We start from the raw sequence: 24,831 nt of genomic DNA, 5'->3' as shown, positions 1-24,831 counted from the left end.
TAGGTTTAATAAGCCACTCTCCTTCCTCATCAACATCACTGAAGTTACATGTTTAAATCACTGATTGGCACAATACTAACTCTAAATTTGCTGTATTAAAGCCATGATGGCAGCTTATCCCCATGTTTACCTGCCCCCGCCTTTACATACTCTAGTCCACCAGTTAGAAATGAAGAAATGAACACCAGCTGACTTGCACCTGTGAGGATATTGATTGATGCTTTGGTAAACAACCCAGAAGTCATCTGTGTTCTGATGGACCTGGAAGCTGCTGCCACTGTGGCTAAGCCCACTAGAACACACTGCCTTCTGGCTGCCAGGACCAAAACTACAAAAAAAAAAAGCCACTGCTGTGGAAGTCTGCTAGAAGAATCTGTGGCAACACCACAAAAGCCAGGCCAGTCCTTAAGCCACCACAGAAAGAGAGAATCTGTTCCCTTAACAACGTCAGCAGTGAGTTCAAGAACTACCAGAGAAAGAAGGTGGTGAAATAAATTACAAGTGGGTAAAGAAAACTAAACTAAACTTCAAAAATGTAGAAAAAGCCTGGGTTTACTGACCTTGTTGGTATAACAACAGTTATTGGAACTCTGAAGAGAGGGCCTGCATTAGGCATTGCTATATCATATCCACACACCTAACAAAATAAAATACAGCCACTTAAAAACTTTGGTCAAAATGAAATTACAGAGCACATTAAACCTAAACTAGTTGCAGAGTATTTTGAATCTTTGTAGTTATCACTGAGACAAAAAAACCCAAACAATCTTCATTTGACCACTGTCGCCCTAGAAATAGTAAAACAGCAACATTCACCAAGAACACAAAACATTAGTTTTCATTAGTTTTACACCCATTTCAGTCTCTCCTCAGTTTTCAAGCTTTCAACTCAGATTTGATAGTCCCTATATCAAAAGCTCAACTAGTTTCAACTCAGAATTTATCCTAAACAGCCTTATTATTTTATTTCAGCTATTTTTTTCATTGTTGTATTAAAAATATTTTAATCCTTGTCTTCGACGGTTATGTTTGAGAAAATACAGTTTGATCTACTGTGCCTTTCATGGCCCAGCTTTAAATGCTATCTCTGAAAATTTGTTCCACCATCACCTTGCTAAAATGTTCTCAGTGGTACCATAGAAGACTTGCAACTCTAAGCCTCTTAAGCAAGTTACTTCTGAAAAGCAAGCTGATATCTTCATTATGATCAACTACAATGCAATGGAAATGTTTCAATGTTAATATAAGGTTCTGAATGAGAATGGAGAGGAAGGAAAAACATTTTTTGTTGGTGAGTTTCTTTTGCAGGACTGAAAGAGGATGGTTGGAAGAGAAAATGAGAAATTTAATGGCTTTCTTATTAAATTTGTCCAAATTTGAACACAGCGGCTCAAAGTCAGCGAAATGCTTCTGCTGTACACAGACATTACCACACATTTTTCTCCTTCACCTTCCAAAATGGGATGGGGTAGAGGTGTGGAAACAAGAAAATAGGTTGCATCACTGTACCCAAGCAACTCTTCAAGGTAAAGCAAATCTTGAGTCCATATAAGACTGCATGGCAACACCACAAAAGCCAGGCCAGTCCTTAAGCCACCACAGAAAGAGAGAAATATTTAAGACCTCATAAAATCACAAATCTCTATCCTCAATAATAATACAGGACTGAGCCAGATAGTCAAAGGTGAAAATATATCCAGAGAGAAAAAACTTAATGAATGGTTATTTGGTTTATATTTTCTATATGCTTTTATTTTTTAAACAGAGATACTCAAGGCCCATTTGCATGTGCTATGTAACACTACAGCATAACTATCACTGAACCCTGGATTCAGCCTGTAGAGTGAAATGAAGTGTGGCAGTATTTTCTGGTCTGTACAGCACACAGCTTTTATTTCCTTAAAAACTACTTTTACAAGAAGTTGATAGAGACCACACGAAATAAAAGGGCACCCAATCTTGCTTAGAACACCAATACTTCAATACCTCTGTATAATGTAGTCCTTCTCTCAGGCCACGTGGATCCACACGAATGTTTATGTGTCGACACTGGTTCATAAGCTCTAAATGACTAGGACACTGGACCCACGGTGCATTTGAAGTTAAAGCTAAATGAAGCTGGAGAGATATTCTTTCGGTGTTCTCTGTCAAGAAACAAATTTTAAAAACCAGTTCAATAACACAAATATGTGCTCACATTCTACTATAACACAGTATTTGCCATTAAAATGTACACAACAATAAAATGTAATAGGAACAAATTCCTTAGGGCCCCTGGATGTCAGATTCTCCATAAAGGACAGGTTCTGTATTATTTCTTTTAACTTGAGAAAAACAGAATAAGCAGCAGTGTATAGTAAAATAAAGGTTGTACCCAGCTTTGAAATTTTCCCCCCTGAAACAGTCAAACATGACAAAGTCAAAGACAGGCTAGTAAGCAATGCCTCAGTTACCCACAACAGTCTGGAAGCAGGTATAAACTCTCTTGTATAGATACAAAGTCTTGCCTAATGCCGAGAAATACAATAAAAAGCAATTGCACTGATTCTGAAGATTATGCTAGTTACCAAATTACATTATGGAGCAACCTAAGCGAGAGGTAAAGTCTATTAAAAAATTACTATGACAATCTAGTCTGATGCTGCAAACAGTCAATTTAGCCAATTTAGCAAATTAACTTCCATGTCAAAAAAGCTATGGGTCAAAGCACAGCTTCCAGAAAAGCACCCAACTCTAGCTGAAATGTTTTAGTGATTAAAAACCAGTTTTCTCCTGCTCTAAAGATTAATGACACTTTGAAAAAAATGTCCATGTTTCCTAGTCCTAATTAACCTTAGCTTAATTTTCAGACATTTCATTACATCTTTGTTAAGCAGAGAAAAGAGTACTCTTATCAGATGTAATTCCCTCATGGGTACATGAGTAGCAATAAAAGCTCAAAGAGAACTGCAACAGACAGATTGAGCAGATCAGCCTCCTCTAACACCTTACTACACTTTCTCAAACTCAGTCTTGTTGAAGACACCAGATGCAGCACAGAAATAACAACTGGACAGGTACTAGGTAGACAACCTCATACTACCAGCCAGTCATTCATTACAAATGTCTAATTATGCTTTCAGATTGTTTGCTTCCTGCAGAAGACTATCACACAATTATTTTATTTGTTCATGTCACACGGTACATTTAAAAAGCACCGATTGCAATGTAACCTGTCAAACAACTAAGGTAACCTGAGTCAGTAGCCCATCCTAATTCACACCGTCTTCCCCTAAAAAAACTTGCCCCTTTGTGACATGCCAACCTTCTTGGGGGATCACTGGTTTTAGGAAAGGAATTAATCTCTGTAACAAGCTCTCAGATCATTTTTTGACTACAATGTAATTCAGTCTCTCAGTGAGTTCCAATTTGCATATAATAAAGCAGGGCAAGATGGTATATGGTGAATAAGTCAAACCTTATTTTCAGTTGCACAAGTTACTTTTATCCTGTCAGTAACTAAAACTGTACCAATTCCTCTATTGACTTTAGATACATGTATGTTTATCTATTATTAGATATTGAAGGTAAATCTAGTTTGTTAAAGTAATATTTTTCACAGGTTGTGGAAACTTGAGTCCAAATCTAAAATTTAGAGTCTTTAAATAACTGAGAAATTAATTTCTGGGTAAGTTCTTTCACCTTTAGAACAGTCACCACTGTTTGTCAAGAGTTATCTACAACAGAAACTCTGAAGTTCAACAAATTCATGAAACATTAGGGATATTTGAATATTTTTCTGTATTTTTCCCTAGCCCCACAATTTTGCTTTAAACTTCTCCAAAACAAAGAGAGATCCCTTTTTTCAGTGAGAGGAACCATGAAGCAACAGAACCCCTGAAACACAGAACTGCTGCAGTTGTAACGCCGAGGTTAGAACGGAAAAGTTGTTTAGCCGCATGCCTTCATTTACTATGAAATTTAGAGTCACACTTACTCCTTTTACAGTACAGATTCCTACCACTCCTTATCATCACAGCTTTTTTGTTTAAAGATTACACTTTATCCTCCCCCACTCCCCCCATACAAAAGCTCTTTCCTACCTGTATTCTCAGGAAAGGCAGGTTCTATGCCCACCCCATGATCAGAAGGTGCAGCTATCTGGGCAGGATCTCTGAGGTAGATTCCACGGTTGCTGCCGACAGTAACTGTGAAGCCTATGTTACTGGTGAATGATGAGTTCTGAATGAGGTAGTCATAGGCTTTATCAACCTGTTAGAAAGAACACATTCTAAATTAACACATTTCAACTTAATAGTACTTTATGCATATTATGTTCAATATGAAGTGTTCAGCCAGCACAGCAACAGTAACTCACATGCTACCTGAGCCACACTGATTGCGCCTTACGTGGTACTCAGTATAGAAAATGAGGCAATATTTTCAGCCTGCAACAGCCACACAGAGCACAGAAAGCCAAGAACATTAAAAAAAGACAAACCTCCTTTGCTACAAATCCATCAAAAGATGCATAACAAAAGTTTTCAGAGATGACTTCAAAGACAAGAGGACTTCAAAGGCCCAGATCCACTATACTAATTTAAGTGTCTCTCTATGTGGAGCAACACTATGTAAACATTTAAACCTTTTATATAATACAAGAAGTTGAGCAGTTGAAAAGACACAAGCAATATGGGATGCTCATCTAAGTTTTATTTATTGATATGAAACAAGAGCATCAGGTCATGAAAGCCAGCCCTGGATTTAAAGTAAATGAGCTGTCACAGTAAACCTGGATGGCACGGTCACCTTTTTGTTTTAAAAAGACCTTCTGTCTCACTTTCTGTTCTACCGACTCCAAAAATCCTACATTCTCTTCTGCTTCACAGTGAGCTACCTTGACCAGCAGAGATAGGGCACTCTCTTTTGCAGCAAATGGACGTACAAGAGCCTCGATCTCCCAGATCGGAGTTTTAACAACATGTTTTAACACATGCTTTAATCACAGACTACCAAATTATAGGACATGACTGGCACATTGCATTTTTCTGTGGCAATTTTTTTTTTTTATATGGCTACCACCATTGTTGCTTTCTGTATCAAACTCAGTGTTATAGATGTGCTTAGCAGATGCTACATACTAGGTTCCAGTATCTCCACAAAGTGAGTTTAGGGCTAAGCACTTCATATCTAGCGTCTTTAAGCATGAGAGCAAAATCTCAGTACCTCTATTTGGCTAGGATGGGAGTGACTGTAGGCAAAAAACAGCAACAGCTCTTTAAGAACCTAAGCTTATGCACAGAGAAATTGTCATTCACTATGCTTCATCATACAAAGGATCACATCACAGATTTCCAAGCTATTTAGAAATCCACAGGATACAATGAACATGCAAGACTTTTCAGTTCAGGCCTAGAGCAAAGTCATTGCACAACTGCAGCTGTGCTGCTTTGTGAACCAGCGTGGGTATCTGTATTTTCACTGCCCAGAACTTACAGTTGCAGCTTTTGTCTGCACAGAACAAGTTCAGCGCTCTCTGACAACAGTATAAAAAACATTTTTGGACACTAGGACAGAATTTAGACACCCAAATCTACATGTGGGTGATAAAAACCCACATTCCACTTTTATGTCCACATATCTTTTTGATCAGTCTAAGAATGTGTCTAGTTAACACATTTATTCTACAGTAACTGCATGCAGAAAATGAAAGAACAGTCTCATTCCTCCTCCCTTCCCACTACGACCCCTTCTCTCAGTCAGATCTGAGAATCAAGTAGCACCGGAACGAACTGAGTGAGCTCATATAGAAAGCTGCTCTTTTTTTTGTAGGTTAAGTTTCCACTGACAGTTATTTATATTATCTTTGGTTTTTTGCTAGCAAGTACCTGAATAATACCATGTCCTTGTGCAAATACTTCTATGTTTTCAGCTTTCACTGCAGTATTTTCTAAAGCTCTTCTGACAGAATGAACAGTGTAATGAATATCATTAGCTTTGAGTCCTGAAATTAAAAATAAGGGTATTATTGAATACAGCAAAAAAATGTGAAAGTGAGAGCACTTTTTTTTTTTAGAGGAAAAAGTATCTAATCTCATTTAGACTATGCATTGATATTTAACATTGTAGCACATTACCTGACAATACTAATGCAATGCCCCCACACGCATTGGGAGAAGACATGGATGTGCCATTCATGAGTTGTGTTCCTCGCAGAGTCCAGTTTGGAACAGAAGCAATAGCACCTCCTGGGGCACTGATACTTACTCCAAGGGCTCCATCAGTGCTAGTTAAAACAGAATGGTTGAAAAATAAACATTTTTTCTGCACACTTTATCCTGAAGTTATCTGTGCACTTAAAAAAAATAAATTTTAGGAACATTCACAAGTACATTACCTCTATTAACCCATTGAACCCAAAAAAAAGCATGCCAATAAGCAGCAATTTGAAATGTCACATTAATCATCAGCTATGCCTGTTTTACAGGGAAAGTTGTCTAAACCTTCACTCCCTCAACACTCCTCACCAGGTTTCAGTTCAGTCAGCAGAATATCTTCTGCGATTTGAATTAGAAAACACATGCAAACAAACCTATTAAACACTTCAACACACAAATTAGCATTCTACATTGCTTATTCAACAGTTATTATTTTTAAAGAAAAATAGTTAAAAGAGAGAGGAAGACTAGAAAAGATCCAAAACCCAGATCTCTGACTTTGCATGCTGCCACTTCACTACCAGGTCACATTCTGAATTACAATACAGAACCTGAGACAAGAGCAAGGGGAGAAGACAAAAAAGGAATGTCAAGAGGTGGATCAGGAACAGCTGGGTCTAAGCCACCTTTCTGTCTTGCCCAAGCATATTTAAGAATGGACCAAGTACCTATGGCTCAGTTAAAGCAGCACCCAGTTTTCAACTGTATGAGCCAGATATATTCCATCTTCCTTGCTCTGAACAAAAACTGCACTGCTTGAATAAGAACAGCATTGTGCCTGAGCTATTAAGGTCTGCAGAGGGGCAGACTATTTTAGGGCATTTATATCCCACACTAACAGCTTCATATGTCTAAAGTCCGTCTCAAATCAGAGTACTCTTAGTATGATACTGTAATGTTTGGACATATTTTATGACAGCCCTATACAAACAACAGGTCTGTAACATGACACTTCTGGCCAAGCAGTGCACAGCTCTCTGCCCGAAAGCCTCTGCTCCTTACTTGGACAGACTGCTCCCCTACCCCAAGCCTGCTCCAAGCAAAGCTTTAGGAACTCTCCCGTCACCTGTGTGTTGTACCCTACACAAGGGGAATCTCCTTTGGCCAGACTTGGGTCTTTCAGCTGACATATGCTGGTTCTGACTATTTTACAATGCAAAGTGAGAAAGCACACAAAATGTATCTTTTATATAGATATACGTGTGCGTGTATATGTATATCAATATTAACTACAGATCTTTCTCCCTCTCTCATCTGAAGGCAGAAATCACATTTCTCTTTTCCCTACACAAAACATGACAGCTCTAGGTAATAAGGCTCTTGGGAAAAATACACTTGCTTGTAAATGTACAAACAGCACAACAGCTAACTTGAAAGACCAATGCTAATAGGGAAGCATTTGCTATATAATCAGCAAATAAATCAAGGACCAACGTCAAGCTATGTCTTATTTTTTCCATCACCCAATACTATTGTAGGTTAAACTCCTAAAGACTGTATACAGCAGCTCTACGACTTGCAGTAACAATTCCAAAGTTTAAACACAGGCAAGAACTCAGGAAGAGATGCTATTCTTTTTTTCTTCTTTTGGCTACCGCATTAGCCTATCGAATGCTTCTGAGACATGAAATAAAAACTTAAGTTTTCATTGCCCCTAAATTTTCTTTCATAGGTCTTTGAGGTAATTTTCAATAATGTGAGTTAGAAAAGCATTTTTTTTCTGCCTACTCACACCTCTACTGGACTCCAGCAAAATCTTTGAGTTAGTTGGGCCATCACAGCAGTGTCAATGAAGCCAGAAGTAACACCACTGCAGTAACAGTATTTCTTTTAATCTTCAACACTAATAGAACAGTTAACTTCACCACACTAATTTAATGCCATAAATGCTATGGAAAAAATCCTCTGAAAAAATAAGTTTCAGAAAAAGATCAACTGTCCAGACAGCTCTTCAATAACTTTTATCGTCTCTGAATAGGCTTGCGCTCATTAAACACACTTTTCTGAAACTCACAGGTTGTGCTGAGGCAGTTCAGTGGTCTCTCCCCTCCCCCAGCAATTCTAGAGTCCAACATGCTTCCAAGACTTCCAAGAACTGAAGGCTACCTACACTCTTCCCATGCAAAAGAAATACTTTTATTCTGGTATTAATGACCAATTTTTAGATTTTGAATTACATAATCTGAACACCAAAGTAATGAATTTGTTCTTCTAGCGTAACTTACCTAGGCCCTCTGGATGACCAAGTATATTGATTTGCTGGCAGTTTTTCTCTTAAAGAGTATTCAGCAACCATCATATCAGGCGATACATAGGCACCAACACCTGTAAAAATCATTCAAGCATTTTAAACATACAATTAATTTGTATTAAAAGCAAAAAATAAAATGTTTCTGCGTTTTAAATTCATTATGAGAAGAACTTTTGCTTGACATTTAAAAATGGAACCACACATCTTTCATCACATTAAATCCAGACGTTCTTACAAAGCAAATGTAAAGCAGCATACTATGCAGTAACCATGCTGATGGTCATACTGTATAATACTAAAATATTATGCAAATTTCAAAGTTTCATTTGTATTCAACTGGAATAGAATGTATTCACCTCCTACATTTCTTCCACAACAGATCACTTTTACATAAGTCTCCACTCTCTCCCGCATCCCTTTGGCTGTGTTTACACTGTTACAGACTACACCAACCAGACCTCAAAGCAGTCTATGGGAATTGGTTGAGGTTCACATGGCTCACAGCTACAGCACCTGGAGCAGATGGCCACATCCACGCAGCTCAAACACAGTGATGAGACAGCCATCACTTTCCCATCTATCAGTTCAAAGTACCCAGAGCATCTAAATAACTATGTCAAAGCCTGATAAAGTTGTATTTTAGAACACTATGTCAAGGATGCACAACGCATCCATGCCATGCACTTTTCTTTACGGCACAAGCGCTATCAGGATGGTAGAAGACTACCATACCAAGCTGACAAACAAATATGGCAAGGTCCATGTCCATACTGTCTGTGTGAACTATGCCAACCCATCAACTGTATTTTGCTTTACCCTCAAAACCCAAACAAATCCTATCTGGTTCACTCCAGATGGAGGATAAGGAGCAAGCTACTCTGCATGTAGAATGAATGATCACCCACTCACTACAGTGATACACCAAGTAAGCTGAACTGACAGAGCAGATGCACTGTAAGAGCAAAGCCAATGCAGACCTGAAACGAGCTTGTTTAGTTCCAGTTCCAACCCATAGTCTCAGTAGTGGAGTAATTGCAGATGAACTTTTAGAAAGCAATCAGCGTTAATTCTACTAGCTGTCCTGAAATAGCGTCTCTCCAACTTTCAAGTCTACACACTAGCCTCCTTGCATGAGAATTCGGAGATCTAACAAGCATCTTGTGTAATGCAGCATCAGAGGATTCATATAAAAATTAAGATTAGGGAAGTTACCCCCCGAATGCTAGACTTTTTGCTAAGTCTTATACCTCAATCTTTCACTGAAATATCAAAAACATACACCAGCCCATCAGAAAAACATATTTTTATGCCAGTAATAGGCTTGCACAGAAGTGGCGCTGCAGCTCAAAGAATTCTTCCCCTGGAAGGACTTCGCTAGGTCACATCATGAAATTATTTTATATCCAAATTAAAAAGCTTCGTTTTACTACATATTAGAGTATATGTATTTACTATACAATTAGAGTATCTGATGAAGACAAATGATCTAAAACTGTGGTTTTGACAATTCAGAATGCATTACGAGTGTTCCAGAAGATTAATTAGTATACAACCTCCTTATGTTTTTTCTAGGTTGCATTTACCAGCAGCTAACGGTCTGAGTGAAGTGGTGTGCTCATACAGTTACAGTTAAAAAAATTATCTTGGAATCTTCAAATAGCTCAGACCACAAAGATTTCTTTTGCGAATTTTATACAAAGCCACACCAAATCAAGACCATCTACCTCCGACCTCTGTTTTCTACATAAGTAAGATCTTGAATTGTAAGAACATAACAATCTAAATTTTTATACCTAAGCTTACCGCAAGTGCCTCCCTCACAATTAATCTTGTAGATCAGTAGTCTTTGATATTTTTTTAGATTTAGTTCAGCAATCAACTGATGATCTCAAACACATAACACAAGTACAAAGCTTGAAAACACAGAAGGTGAATACTGTCAAAATTTTTTTCAAAACTAATTACTTACCTATTACACTAGATGTAGTCCCACCAGGACATCCTACCGTAGAAAGGCAAGGGCCATTATTTCCTGCACTTGAAACATAGATTACATTGTGTTTCCACACTGCTTCATTAATCACTTCACAAATTCTCCTGATGTAAGAGAGGGAAAAAAAAAAAAAAAAAGTAATTTAATCAACAATATTGCTTTCATCCCACAGGGCAAAACTCCCATTTCTAGTAGAATCTCTGCGACCAGTCGCAGAATGAGGAATATTATACACAGCCTGCTTCCCACACCTAGCAGAGGCTGTTCCAGTACAGAAGATGACCACAAACAAAAAAAAAATCTTCTGCTTTTAAAGAAGAGTATCAGTTACATAGCAGTATTAGGTCTTAAAAAAAAATCCCTCAGATTCTGTGGTGTTCCAACTACAAAATTTCCTTATTATTCTAAAATATTCTTTGTATTATGAATCAATAGCACTTTTGATAGGTTTACTTAACTTTTGAAGACAGTTAAAAAATATAAACTGCTACAGTTTAACGTATATGAATCATTTGGGCCTGAACAATTCATTCTTACTGACAGTTCATTTACACAAAGCTCAACAAACGTAATTCTACTTCAGTGATATTACAATATTTTACATTAACCGCAGTAGTACTCACCCAGAATTTGGCCAATGTGTTGCCTCTCCATAGCTATAGTTGACAAGATCACATTTGTATTTTATTGCTTCTATCATCTGATAAAGTAAAAGCCAAAATACATACTAGTCAGAGCAAGTCACTTCAAGAACGGCAAAAAAATCTGCTTAAACTGATCTGCTACAGACATAGGAAAAAGGGATAAGTTTCTTTTGACTCTACAAAGAAACGTCAATCAGTTAAAGTGGTATTTTCCCAGTGACTAACAGAATAAAAAACCCCACTCCCTGAACAGTCTTACTCTTGCTGCATTTCAAACTATAAATTAAGACAGTACCCTAAGAGAAAACTGCAGACATGGTTAATATTCTCAAGTGTCTGTCCTCAATAACATAAAATTCTTTCCTGTGCAGTGCAGTGGAATTCCAAAAAGTCACAAAAACATTATTGTACATCTTCATGTTGCTATCGCAAGATATTCTATGGGCCACAAACATAATTTTCTATTTTCAGTTCCTTTTCTTGTGTAAAATTTTTCCCCATCAACTCACTATATGGAAATGGTCTTGGGCCTTTCATCATTAAAAAGGAATGATATTTTTCCACACTCTTAAGAAAAAGATAAACCAAACTCAGCCACATGGGCGGATACTAGTCTTTATTCTAGAGTTATCTAAGAAACCGCAACAAAATACACACAACACAGAATAAGGAACTTTAAACAAGCATACAATTAACTTAGCCCATGAATAGCCAGACTGTAACTCTATCAGTCTGAAAAACCCTGTAAGTGCTCTATGCAACAGAAGTTTTGTTTTATATTAAAAAATTAGTGTTAAGATATGTTTTAAAACACATTCTGGTTGATTTTATGGGGTTTTCTGGTTGGGTTATTTTTGCTTGGTTTGGATTTATTTTGAGAGGTGTGGGGTGTGGGTCTGTTTGGTCGTTTCGGGGTTTTTTTGTTAGAAATATTCTAGAACCATAAACACACATTCAACAAGGAAGTAGAGCAGGAAGTGTTCCACAATATTCTACAATTAAGTCACACTGCTGAGATTAATCTATTTAGTGAAATACCCACAGCTCTTATGAGACCAGTGCCAGTTTCCATTGTACTTAGTCTCGTATCGCCAATCTTGATTGCAAGAATCTGGGCTCCAGGAGCCACACCATTTCGTTCTGGTTCTTCCGGAAAGTATCCAGCTGCAATACTAGCCACGTGTGTTCCATGTGCTCCTGAGCAAATGAAAAGTTGTATCACTGTATGTTTAGTGAACTTAATTTATACCAATTTAATACACTACAGCTCAAGTTTCACTTATTGAGCTATTAGTATATAAATCCAGTTGGTGGCCAGTCACAAGCGGTGTCCCTCAGGGCTCAGTATTGGGACTGGTCTGGTTTAACATCTTTATCGATTATCTGGATGAGGGGATTGAGTGCTCCCTCAGTCAGCTTGCAGACAAGACCAAGTTGGGTGGGAGTGTTGATTTGCTCGAGGGCAGGAAGGCTCTGCAGAGGGATCTGGACAGGCTGGATCGATGGGGTGAGGTCAATTGTATGAGGTTAAACAAGGCCAAGTGCCAGGTCCTGCACCTGGGTCACCACAACCCCATGCAGCGCTACAGGCTTGGGGATGAGTGGCTGGAAAGCTGCCAGGCAGAAAAGGACCTGGGGGTGTTGGTCGACAGCCGGCTGAACATGAGCCAGCAGTGTGCCCAGGTGGCCAAGAAGGCCAACTGCATCGTGGCCTGTATCAGCAATAGTGTGGCCAGCAGGACCACGGAAGTGATCATGCCCCTGTACTCAGCACCTCGAAACTTGTGTGCAGTTTTGGGCCCCTCACTGCAAGAAAGACATTGAGGTGCTGGAGTGTGTCCAGAGAAGGGCAATGAAGCTGGTGAAGGGCCTGGAGAACAGGTCTTGTGAGGAGTGGCTGAGGGAACTGGGGTTGTTCAGCCTGGAGAAGAGAAGGCTGAGGGGAGACCTTACTGCTCTCCACAACTACCTGAGAGGAGGTTGTAGTGAGGTGGGCGCCTGTCTCTTCTCCCAAGTAAGAAGTGATAGGACAAGGGAATGGCCTCAATTTGCACCAGGGGAGGTTTAGATTGGACATTAGGAAGAATTTCTTCACTGAAAGTGTTCTTAAGAATTGCAACAGGCTGCCCAGGGAAGTGGTAAGAGTCCCCATCCCTGGAAGTATTTCAAAGATGTGGTGCTTAGGGACATGGTTTAGTGGTGGACTGGGTAGTGTTAGGCTAACAGTTGGGCTTAATGATCTTGGAGGTCTTTTCCAATCTAAATGATCCTGTGAATCTATAAAATGAGCCCAGGGTTCCAATCACTTTAATAAGTGTCATATTATACTAAAAAAAAAAAAGCCAGTAAACAGCAGGAATCTACAAAATAAATCAGCTTTTTGAGGGGAGAAAGGAGGCAGTAGGCAGAGGGAAAGGAAGTATTAACTTCATTCCACCAAAAAAAAGTTACTTAAAAGGCTCCACACTTCCTGCTCAAAGTTATGAAAATTAGATACCTCAGATGGGATTAAGAAAAACATTAGAAATAAAACTGCATAGAAGTACAAAAAGCAATCTCAAAAAAATTACTATCGATTTAGAAACCAGAACTGCTTCTGCAGTTCTACCAAGATGGGACAGTTTTATAAGAAATCAAGAGCATTTTTCAAAATCATATACATCCATACCACAACCACTCAGGATGCTTCAAAACCAAAACATGATTATATAAAGAAAATACAAATATGGTTCAGAGTGGTTGGAGCTACAGCTATAGTGACATCTGCCGTCACAAAAAAGTTTGGCTACACCAAAATAAAGATTAATACCTCTTTTGCTCGATATCTTAAATAAGATTCTTGAATTATATAAGCACAAAGGACAGCAACTAAAAAATTCAATCATCACCCTGTATTTAACAAACAAAAAGTTACTTTGAAAGAAGGTTCTCCCTGTTTCAGGTTTTAAGATGCAGGAACATCTTAAATAGCACATAAGTATATGCATTGTATGTACACATGCATATGAACACAAAGTTTTCATACAGAATATTTCATACAGAAATGCAAGCAAGTTTGGTAATAAGCTGTCTTTATAGGTTTAGTTCAGGAAATCTGAGTATTGTAATGAACACACTGTATTAAGACAGCTGCCTTGAGCCATCCCAAGTATCAGAATCAGGACCAAATACAAATTGCTGCTTCTCATGATACCTACTCAGCAGCAAAATTTTCATAATATTACTTTCATTTACCTCCACTTGTCACAATGGAAAGAAGGTTTCCATCATCATATATATTCACAGAATAATTCAACATCTCAGATGTTCCAAAAGATCCATATTCCTGAGCCTCTTTGTAGGTTCTCAGTACCATACAACTACTTAAGTCACCACTCTCACTCGTATCTATGCAGGCTCTGTTGACAAAAAGAAAAAAAAAAAAAGGCAATTGTCCAGCTGCTGTAAACTTTCTGTTATTCCCTCCCCTGGCCTCCCTCAGCAAACAGTACCACAAAGACTTCAGGAAGTCTGGTTCTGTGTTTACAGTATCTTAGTTCTTTAAGTCAGTATCTTTAAACCTGGTTGTTTACACTTCAATTCAGAAACCAGAAAGATCTCTCTAAATAAACTTATTTTCAAATGCTACTAAATTCAAATAAATCTGTCTTTGAAAAGCAAGCATATGGAAATTCAGACAATTTCTTATAGGAAGAAATTTTACTAAAGCTAGCTGTTCAGTGCTGGTACACAAACATTTGAAGTCTTGCCTACTGCAATCTTGCCCACTGTTTTGTATGATGCATATTATCAGTCAAGAAAGTGCCATTATTACATATCCTGCAGTTTCTGCAAAGGCTTCTGTTTTAGTTGGGTTTGTTTTTTTTTTCCTATTACCAATGGATACACAAAGCAATTTTCCTCTGTCTCAGGAGAAAAATCCCACAAGCTTACTCTTTATAGCATGCTGTCTTTAATAAGACTTCATTCTACATCTTCATTTGGGATTGGAACTTTCTCATGAAACTCAAGTGATACAGCAGGATTATTTTAAAGCAAATAATATTTAAGACCTCTACAAAAAGAGGGTAGATTTAAAAGCTAACAGTCTTCAATGCAAGCTGTTTTTTGTGTAGAACAAGACATTTTAAACAAGTTTAGGCATTTACCTCCAGGTCTCACCATCGTTCCATACTAGACAATCATATACTGGGCCAGGATCACTGTATTTTTTCTCAAAAGAATTCAATAGTTCCACTTGACTTTGAAGCTCTTCCTTTATTAGCTTATTTGCCTAATAAGCCAACAAAAATAGAGAGTATTTATAAAATTATTGCAAGACAGGTAATCTTATATTCCTTTCTGATGCTATACATTCGTTCTGTAACTTCAACAAGAATGTAAGACTATTCTAGGAGTTACAACATCCAGAAGTTTAATGGTCTTCAATAGAGCACTACATATTTTTGGCCTATTATGTATAACTATTTCCAATTTCTGTAATCGTAACATTTATGTTTAGAAGACTCCAACCTTGAACATAGCAAGGAGGACAGCCTCAAAAAATAGCATATTAAATTAAAACTTACTAAAAATATGCTATGAAGTATTTGAAGTAATGCTCTTCATATTTGACAAGTATAGAAAAAGTTAACACTAAGCAAATCAAACAACCATCCGTATATAGTCTTTTTAAATTAATCAGAAGATATACTTGTGATTATTTTAACAGATAACAGTATCTTTCCTTCACTCATCTAATGAAATATTTCAATCCTCTCAACCATTAACAAACTGTTGCAAACAACAAGTTCACAAATTATTTAATTTATACAAACCTGGGAGGGAGAGCTGTGAGCAGCATCAAATTCTTCTTGTTTCCTACAGGCCTCTGCTAGAGCCAGTCTGTGAATAGGATCCCAGAGCTTTTCCTTGCGTTCTTTCTGTAAAATCAAATCAGGTTCCTCAATATATTGACAAATACATACGTCAAAGTATGAAGACTACAAAAATAATTTGATTTGAGACACAATGGCTAAAAAAGGTCAATACAATGCTATAAATAAACATCAATTCCTACACAGCAAAAAAGAGCATCAGTAATTTCTAGGCTTTTTGCCTCAATGGATGACTGTGAGGACGACCAGGCCACCTCCTGTTGTTCTGAAAAAATCACAGAAGAAATGGATCATGCCAAAACTAAACTAAAACCAGTGAGAAAACAGCTCTCAAGCGCTGGCTAGCAGACGATGTATGATAGCAAATCACATACTCTGTTTTCCTAGAAAAACTTAAGAATCAGAACAGTGAGATATGACTGTATACCAGAAGGAAAATATAATTCCTTACCTGAATCCTCTCCTTAAGGGCTTTAGGATAGATATCATAGCCATTTTTTATGCCAATGTGATATCTGCCTGAAGGATTTACCCAGTTTGATGGAATCTACAGAAAAGTATATTCAGAAATAGGTTAACTAATGGATTTAAAAAAAAATCAACACTGTGTAAGACAGCTTCGCAAAAGAGATTTGCAAATATCATCAATTTAAAATTCCCTGTCTCCATGACAGTAACTACCGCACTAAGTTTCAACAACACGACAGGGCAATTTCAATCTAGTTCCAAAGGAATCAGCATCAATTCCTGTGACACTGCCATTGAACACCTTTAACTATCAGTTACCCTGACACTCTACTTTTAAACATACAGCTCCAGCAGTGACTGTATTGGGTAGAGGTCTGGGGAAACAACAGCACTATAAATGAAAAGAAGCACCCTAGCATGAAGAGGTATTATGGTTAGAGGCCACAACATATCTGAATGACTAATTTCCTATCTTGCTGCAGTTGAGACTCCCAGTATATCAGATCCACTGTTTCTAGGATCAGCAGCAAAAGAGAGAAACAGATTGACCCTTACAATCATATTCTGTGCAAAATTCAGGAGCAAGCTGATAGCATGGAAAGATCCCAAGATTTGATGTCCCCTTATGACCTCATCAATCTAACTGGTCAATCAAGAACATGCCAGTAACACCAGCAGTTCTCTGTGTAGCCGACACCTCTACTAGATCTCATCCTGTCCTTTCTGAAAACCCTGCACCATTTTGGTTCTATTCATAGTGAGAATGCAATGAGCCTACAACTAAGTCCTCACGGATTTTTCAGTTTCTAGAGCTATTTACCAAAACATTAACACGATTCCTCTTGTAGTTTATACAAATGTGGAAAATACTAGCACTTGTAAAGACAGAACAGTGTCTGATATTTTTAAAGCATGTTACATGTTTTCTTCAGCCAACTTCCAGAGCTATATCAGATAGATACTGATTTGAACAAAGAGTAATTAAGTGATTATCAAGCCCCCAACAAAATGCTGTACACACCCTCTATAGAGAATATTCATAAAGGCATATGAAAAGTAAACATCAATCCATAGGAAGATGAGCAAATGCAGTATTAGTTTTGAATAAGACCTGGTTAAAAGGAAGTTAAGTTCTGCAGAAACCAAAATAGGTGCTAAACTAGTTGTTAAACAAGAAAGAAAGAAAAAGATGCCCAGTGGTGTCTCTGTACCACCAAATACTCACCTTTAAAGTTCTTCCAGAAAGACCAGCAATTTCCCCATCTTTAGGTTCCACAACGGTACATGTAGTTACATCACCACTGCCTGTTGTATCAATTATATCAATTATCTTGGGTTTCCCATCAGTTGTAACCTGAAAATAGGAGCACAGAAAAATAGCAAATGTAGTTGATTATTTTAGCACACAAACCAGGAAATTTTTTATTTTTGTTAACAGAATTACCAACTAACTTTCTTAAGCACCCAACATTTAACTGAAGGACATAAACTCAACTTGAAATTAGTTAAATTTTCAATTAATTAATAGCAACATGTCCATCTTTCTGGCTGATACAAATTCACTAACTCATTTCTAAAAAGGATTTAGAAGAGAAAGAAGTAAAAACATTGTATCAATAAAGCACAGGAGCCTCAATTTAAAACCAAGCCTAAATTTGCAAAACGATTTGCAAAAACTACTATTTGTATTCAAATTATTTGCTGCATTGCTTCTATCCCACCATTCTGGCCAACTTTTACAGTAATGAGCACACAACTAAAAATATGAAACATGGTGAAGCACATGCACTCACAAGCTTGAGTCTCTCACCTAAGCTTAAACCTAAAAGGAACACAAGTTAACCTCATCTTATTTTTCCTGTTTTAAGGATTTTGCTTCATGCTTTAATCAATCTGAAGTGTTAGGAGCTATGGCTATATACACCTAATATTGTATAAGGAGTATTTTTAGCAGAGTGAGGAGAGCTGATGAACTAAGAAGAATTTACAAGCATAAATTTAAAACCTCCTCAAATTAAATGAAAACTAGCCCTGATTGACTTGACAGTACTTGTAGGCAACTACACAACATCAAGAAACCACAAACGTAACTAAAGTTCCTTTCACCTAGAGGAACCTTCTACATGATTACTAAGAGTATGATTTTTTTTTTTTAAACAATTAGCAAAAATATTCAATGTTAGCTTTGTGTAATAACATGCTTTATCTAGTAGGTATTGTATGACTTTATTCAGCAAATAAACTATACTCCATATACAGTAGTATTTCCTTGAAGGGTGATATGAATTCAGAGGGCTGGAGCACCTCCCCTGTGCGGACAGGCTGAGAGCGTTGGGGTTGTTCAGCCTGGAGAAGGCTCTGGTGGGACCTTACAGCGGCCTTCCAGTGCTTAAAGGGGGCCTGCAGGAAAGGTGGGGACAGACAGATAGATACTGATTTGAACAAAGAGTAATTAAGCGATTATCAAGCCCCCAACAAAATGCTGTACATACCCCCTATAGAGAATATTCATAAAGACATATGAAAAGTAAATATCAAGCAATCCATACGAAGATGAGCAAATGCAGTATTGCCTGTAGCAACAGGACAAGAAGTAATGGTGTTAAACTAAAAGAGGGTAGACTCAGATTAGATACAAGGAAGAGATTTTTTACACTGAGGGTGGAGAAATACTGGCACAGGCTGCCCAGAGAGGTGGTAGAAGTCCCATCGCTGGAAACATTTCAGGTCAGGCTGGACAGGGCTCTGAGCAACCTGATCTGGCTAAAGATGTCCCTGCTCACTGCAGGGGGGTTGGATTAAGTGACCTTTAAAGGTCCCTTCCAACCAAACTGTTCTGTGATTCTATGAATTAGCCACACGCACCCATTTTTACAGTTCCACATTAACGATTGATTTAAAATAAGAAAAAAATACATCAATAATCTTCCCAACATCTCCTATACACCAACTACACGGAAAGTGAAAAAAGGTTCTTGTTCAGAAAAGCAGAAATATTTGCTGGTTTTGACTACTGAAATATTTGGTATTGTTGTCTTTAGTCTCTATCAATAATTTTGATGCTAGACATAACATAGATGGCAGGTAGTTTTGCTCAAATCACGCTCTGAAATTGTGAATTCAGCTGCTGGAAGTTAACAGTATGATCAAGCTGTTCCATAAAAGCCACTCTGTTGCTATCAAAAAGACAACCAGGGTCAAGCTTTTATCACAACTCAACAAACAAGGACAAATACTTTCAAGGTCTCAAATTCTCATGGTTTAAAAAAAACTCCACAAACAAATAAAAAACCAAAACACAATCCCCCCTAAAAACCCCAAACAAAAAAAACTCAGCAAAACCACCCAAAACCCAAACAAACAGAAAAATAAAAGCAACCTCCCCCCCCAACAAAAATAGGTTTAAGCATCCCAAACCCATAGCAACCATGAAAAGGAATCATCAATTTCATTTCCTAGAAGGTAATAAATACGGCTTTTGAAGAGAGTTGCTAAGGAAGAACTTCCATTACAGAAACCAACACAGTTACTCTGTTCATAGAAATTCATATTTAGTTAAGAAAATTGTTAAAGCACATTAACTTGCTAAAACATCTACTGAACAACAGTTAACATAGTAGTGAAAAAATTACTTGGGAAATATAGTACGTAGGCACTCAAACCATGTAATTTTCTAGTGTTTGTAATTAGCGCCTTGAAATGCCAGCCTCCACTGACAGAAAAGTCAAGAGCTACTCCAATAACAAAGCAACTGCAAGCCAAACCCGAGATTATCAGAATCGGACATTTTTCAATATGCCTCTAATGAAAGAGAATTATTCAGTGATCAAAGCACAAGAAAACAAGAATGAAAACGTAATCCAAGGTGACTTGTTTGAAGTAGACTAGTTATACTGCAAGTGGTGGCCAGAACACAGACTTACGCTGTAGTGAGCTTGGGTAGTTTTAGAAGTTGTTTCCTAGCCAGAAAGACAATGTGCAACTCCTACACTATAGGATGCTTTGCCCCCTAGCTGAACAGCAGGTCCACACACGCATGTAAGTTTGTACAATTGGAATTAACAAATCAGAGTATTTCAGCCAGAGACAAGAAACTCAAGAGTTTCAGGTGCAAAGGTCCAAGGTTCAATTCCTAACGGCAGCGATCCAGACAGGTTCACAGTCATTTAGTGCAAGTAACCAATACGGCTTCTTCTGCAGACCTGAACCATTGTTTGGCATACTGCCCTTCAGCAGTAATGCTACAGTGAAACTCAGAGTTCAACTGGGTTTTCCTTCTCAAGTCTTGTAATTCTGAGGGGAAAAAAACAAAACAAAACAAAACAAAACCAAAACATCAAGTGAACTTGATCAACTCCCTTGTGTGAACAGAAAAATCCTAAAGTAAGTAATTTATTACAGATAGAAGGTATGTTTTACTACCTTTCCCATTAAAATTCAAAAAAATGAAGAACTTATACAATTAAAAATATTTTAGAGTGTATTACAAAATCCCCAATCCTACCTTTAGTATCATGGTTTGCCTACGGACATTTGAAAAAATAAATCAGTCTACTAGTTTATAACTGAAAATTATTTTGTTGTTTTAGTTTGAAAAATATACTTTCATGTCAGCTCTGACTTTCTAAACAAATAAATTAGTAAATTGAGCACATTAAAAATAATCTATCTGCATAATCCTGGCAGCTGATCAGTGTAACAGAAGTAGAGGAGCACCAGTATCTGTGACAATCCCAAATTAAAAGGCAAAGCCAAATGCATTTGAGCATGTTTTTGCCAGACTATACAACCGATTGCTACTGACAGATATTGCAGCAACCAGAGATGAACAAGTTCTTCAGCACTTTGGTCACGGGACAGCTGATCATCACCACAAATAAAATAATTTTCAAGTAAGTTTTTTTTATACTCATAAAAGTACAAGTTAATTTTAGTAAATAATAATTCCAACAGGCACTTCACAAAATAAGCAAAATTGCAAGAAGCAGATGCACTGACTTACCTATCATGAAACATAACAAGAAGTGACAGCAGCAACAGGGAAAGGACAGGGTGGGGTTGAACAAAGTCTATACATACACAACCACAACGCTCCATTAAACATACCTTATCTGCCCACTTAAAATTTCATCAGTTGCTGAGCCTTAATGAGAAATTACAAGCCATGACTTGGCAGATGACAATATGAAATAGATTCTACCAAGAAGGCTGAGGAGGAAAAAAATTAGCACAAAAGCAGTAGGCAAACTGAACTTCACAGCTGGCATCAACAGGTGGAGTGAAAAGCAATGGAAGACAAGGTGAAAAGAGTTCCCTAGATGGCATTGGCTACAACAGATTCAGAAAGAAAAGGAAAGCAAGTCCAACTCAGATTAACACTGCGTGTGGCAAAGCAAGCCAACGAGTAGAAAAATGAAACAGATGCAAGAAGGTTTGTTAAGCCCAGTAACTATTCTCTCTATAGCAGCAAGTGTTCAGGGAAGAACACAGGCACAATGGTACTTCCCTGTTATATTCTGTCCCCAAATCTTTTTGTCCCTCAGCAAGTGAGCATATGCCACACATTTAGGATGCCAGTGTTTACAAACCGAAGTATAATATCAACAAGCAAAGGAACCCTACCCAGGAATTTAACACTAGGGAGCAACAGAACATGAGTCATTTTGTTTTGACTAAAAACCCCACTATATTCAAAACAAGGTAGGTCATCTTGGTCTGTAATCATTACTGATGTTAACTTGAACTCCAAGTTATAATACCTATTAACCTTGCTACGTATAATGCCTTCTCCTCCCTCTAAGCAACTGACACTATTCTCATAGTTCTAACTCCATGCCAGGCCAAGACCTGACAATAAGAAAAAGCAGCAGCAGAGAAGACAGAGACATTTAAAAAAAACCTCAAACATTCATCCCAAGGTTAGCAACTACTTGTCACAGTACAGCTACACTGTCTTGCAATATGTGCCCAGGACACTGTCTTATTCCGTGGAGGCAAAATGTAAACTTCTCAATTCTCCACAAAGTGAATACATCTTCTTGCTGAAAAAAACAACAACTACAAAGCTACTCCGTAGACTATGCACTGCCTACATCTCCTTCATAATTCCCTGTACAATAAGCCTCTCCCTTCTGTAGTTTAGCAAGTAGCCGACGTCAGGTACATCAAGCAGGCAGTGAGGAAAGAGCACACAGCTTCTTTATATCTTTCTCTAACATCCCTGCAAGCTCACTCTGACCCATTGCAAGATGAATTCCACCCACATGCACCCCAAAGTTCTCTACAAATCTTTTACTACACTACCTGAAATTTTATCCTCCACATCAAGAAAACAGGTTGAAGAAAATTGGTGTGGTCAACACTAAGACTGTGAGGGTTCACAGGTATCCTTTATTATCCCTTATGAGCCTTGGGTTATCTATCTCAGAACAAAGCTTCCCTCTAGTGCCCATAAACTCATGCTTTCTTTGTTTGATCACTCCTCACCTCTAGAGATTTAGGGGGTTTTGACTCCATACATGAAAATTCAGGACTATGCACATCCCATTTATATTCACATCTTCCTAATTGTCGTTTATTACTTTCTGGTCTGTCCATGGTGTAACTCCGTTTGCTTTTTGTTTAGCTTTCTTTAAGCTTTCTAATTACAATTCCACTTACCCACAACCTTTCACCAAAAGCACCAGTTTCATTCCAGCTTAAATCAATCAAAGTTGCAGCTGTTCAGTTCCTCCTTCCACTCTACCTGTCCTCTTCACTCATCCTTTCACTTACCCGAACACCACAGGGAGTCAGTTCAGAACACTAAACTAAAGATCTGCCAGGGTGAGGTTCCTGAACTAAGTCATTTAGGAGTAAAATCTGTGCCTGTGCCAAAGAAAGAGCAGAAACCAACACAGGCCCTGCTCAGTAAAAAAAATAAAGGATGCGGTATCCATGTCAGTTGCATACAACTCTCTTTGAATCATTTCTCAAGGCTTCCTTCGCCCCGTCTCAGAGAACACATCCTGACAAGAAACTGGAAGCAGTAGTGACATAAAAGGCCACATACAAAATTACAAGATAAAGAAAAATGTTAAGGGACAAGAATTAAAAGAAATAAGTACTGAGAAATGCCAAAATCAAAGTCACAGAAATTTACAAAACTGAGATTGAGACGATAATGGCAATCACTACGATCTGAGCTACAAAGCGAGCAGATCCAAAAGAAGCTGGCAGAAACAAATTTGATACAGACTGTTATTGTAATACAACGCACTAAAAATACACCGAGAAAGAGAGATATGAAAATTTTGCCAAAAATACACTCTCCATGTAAAACAGCTAAGCGGCTGTTTGTAGCCTCAAGCTACGCACGGCTGAAATAATGCTAAGGTTAACAAAAAACCGAAGTAACCTCTTACAATGAGTTCTATGGGAAAGAAGACAGCCAAAGAGGTTTAAGTACCATAAAACGCCTGTGAACGGCTTAAAAGGAGGATCCTTACACAAACCCCCGAACTGACCGTCGCGGAGCCCCCCCTCTATAGGATTCCTCCGCCCTCCCGCACCAGAGCCCACGCTCACGCCAATGTACGTTTAGCGGGAACGGTAAGCAAACAAACAAGTCCCCAGGACAGCCCTTCAGGGGCCTCCCCTGCTCTCGCCGACGCCTCGGGCCGCCCAGGGCGGGGGGCATGGCCGCTCCCGGACAAACACCCTGGCCCCGTACTCGTCCCCCCGGGAGCACAGCGGCCACCCACCACAACGCCACGGGGGCAGCCCGGCACCGGCAGGGCCCAGGTGCTTCCCCCGCCGCCGTGACTCAGGGCCGCGGCTCCTCCCCACTGCCCGTTACCTGCATGCCCGGCGCCCCCGGGTCTACGCCGGTGTCCAACACAGCCAACAACACCCCCCGCCCATCGAAGTCAGGGAAGCGGGCGAGGAAGGCGGCGGCGCCCGTCTCTTTCTTGGGCAGGAGGCCGTGGAAAGGGAACGGCTCCTCCGCGGCGGCCGCCATGGCGGGAGGGGGAACGGGGCCGCACGGGGCCGCGCGAGACCAGAGCACGGCCGGCGGCTACGGCGGGAGGGAGTAGAATGTGCGAGGCCAAGGGGAGGCGCATGCGCCGTGCCGCCCCGCCAATCCGCGGGGAGGTGCACCCTCTCTCAGCCCGCGGCGCGAGAGCGCCCGGGCTAAACCGACCTATACGGCCGGGCAGTGGGCTGGCGCTCGCGCCGGAGCTGGCGGGGCCCCACCGTGCAGACAGCCAATCAGAGAAGCGACGTGCACACGCGCCGGAACTGAGGGGCAGACTGGCGGCCCCGAGGGGCGGCCGCGGGGGCAGGGCGTGTCGCGCGGGGCGGGGCCGCGGCGGCCACGTAGGGCAGCGGCGGGGTGCGGCCGGGGCGGGTTCGGCTTAGG

General features: G+C 39.2%; 1 protein-coding gene across 1 annotated transcript in view; it reads right to left on the bottom strand.

Annotated features, from left to right (window-relative positions):
• Positions 1 to 24,434, bottom strand: part of TPP2 (tripeptidyl peptidase 2) — a 56,696-nt gene extending 32,262 nt beyond the window's left edge. The window contains exons 1-15 of the mRNA XM_086476737.1: positions 24,268 to 24,434; positions 17,656 to 17,784; positions 16,414 to 16,509; positions 15,903 to 16,007; positions 15,234 to 15,358; positions 14,320 to 14,483; positions 12,128 to 12,282; positions 11,065 to 11,141; positions 10,418 to 10,545; positions 8,423 to 8,522; positions 6,117 to 6,265; positions 5,868 to 5,983; positions 4,083 to 4,251; positions 1,987 to 2,144; positions 561 to 637 (exon numbers count right to left, since the gene is read on the bottom strand). Of these exons, the coding sequence (XP_086332863.1) occupies positions 561 to 637; positions 1,987 to 2,144; positions 4,083 to 4,251; positions 5,868 to 5,983; positions 6,117 to 6,265; positions 8,423 to 8,522; positions 10,418 to 10,545; positions 11,065 to 11,141; positions 12,128 to 12,282; positions 14,320 to 14,483; positions 15,234 to 15,358; positions 15,903 to 16,007; positions 16,414 to 16,509; positions 17,656 to 17,784; positions 24,268 to 24,429 (1,910 nt within the window). The 5' untranslated portion in view covers positions 24,430 to 24,434. The remainder of the gene's footprint in view (positions 1 to 560; positions 638 to 1,986; positions 2,145 to 4,082; positions 4,252 to 5,867; positions 5,984 to 6,116; positions 6,266 to 8,422; positions 8,523 to 10,417; positions 10,546 to 11,064; positions 11,142 to 12,127; positions 12,283 to 14,319; positions 14,484 to 15,233; positions 15,359 to 15,902; positions 16,008 to 16,413; positions 16,510 to 17,655; positions 17,785 to 24,267) is intronic.
• Positions 24,435 to 24,831: the final 397 nt, after the last annotated feature.

The sequence above is a fragment of the Leptosomus discolor genome, chromosome 1 (assembly GCF_034619465.1).
Source record: "Leptosomus discolor isolate bLepDis1 chromosome 1, bLepDis1.hap2, whole genome shotgun sequence".
NCBI lineage: Eukaryota > Metazoa > Chordata > Aves > Leptosomiformes > Leptosomidae > Leptosomus > Leptosomus discolor.
This window is presented reverse-complemented; position numbering and strand designations above follow the sequence as displayed.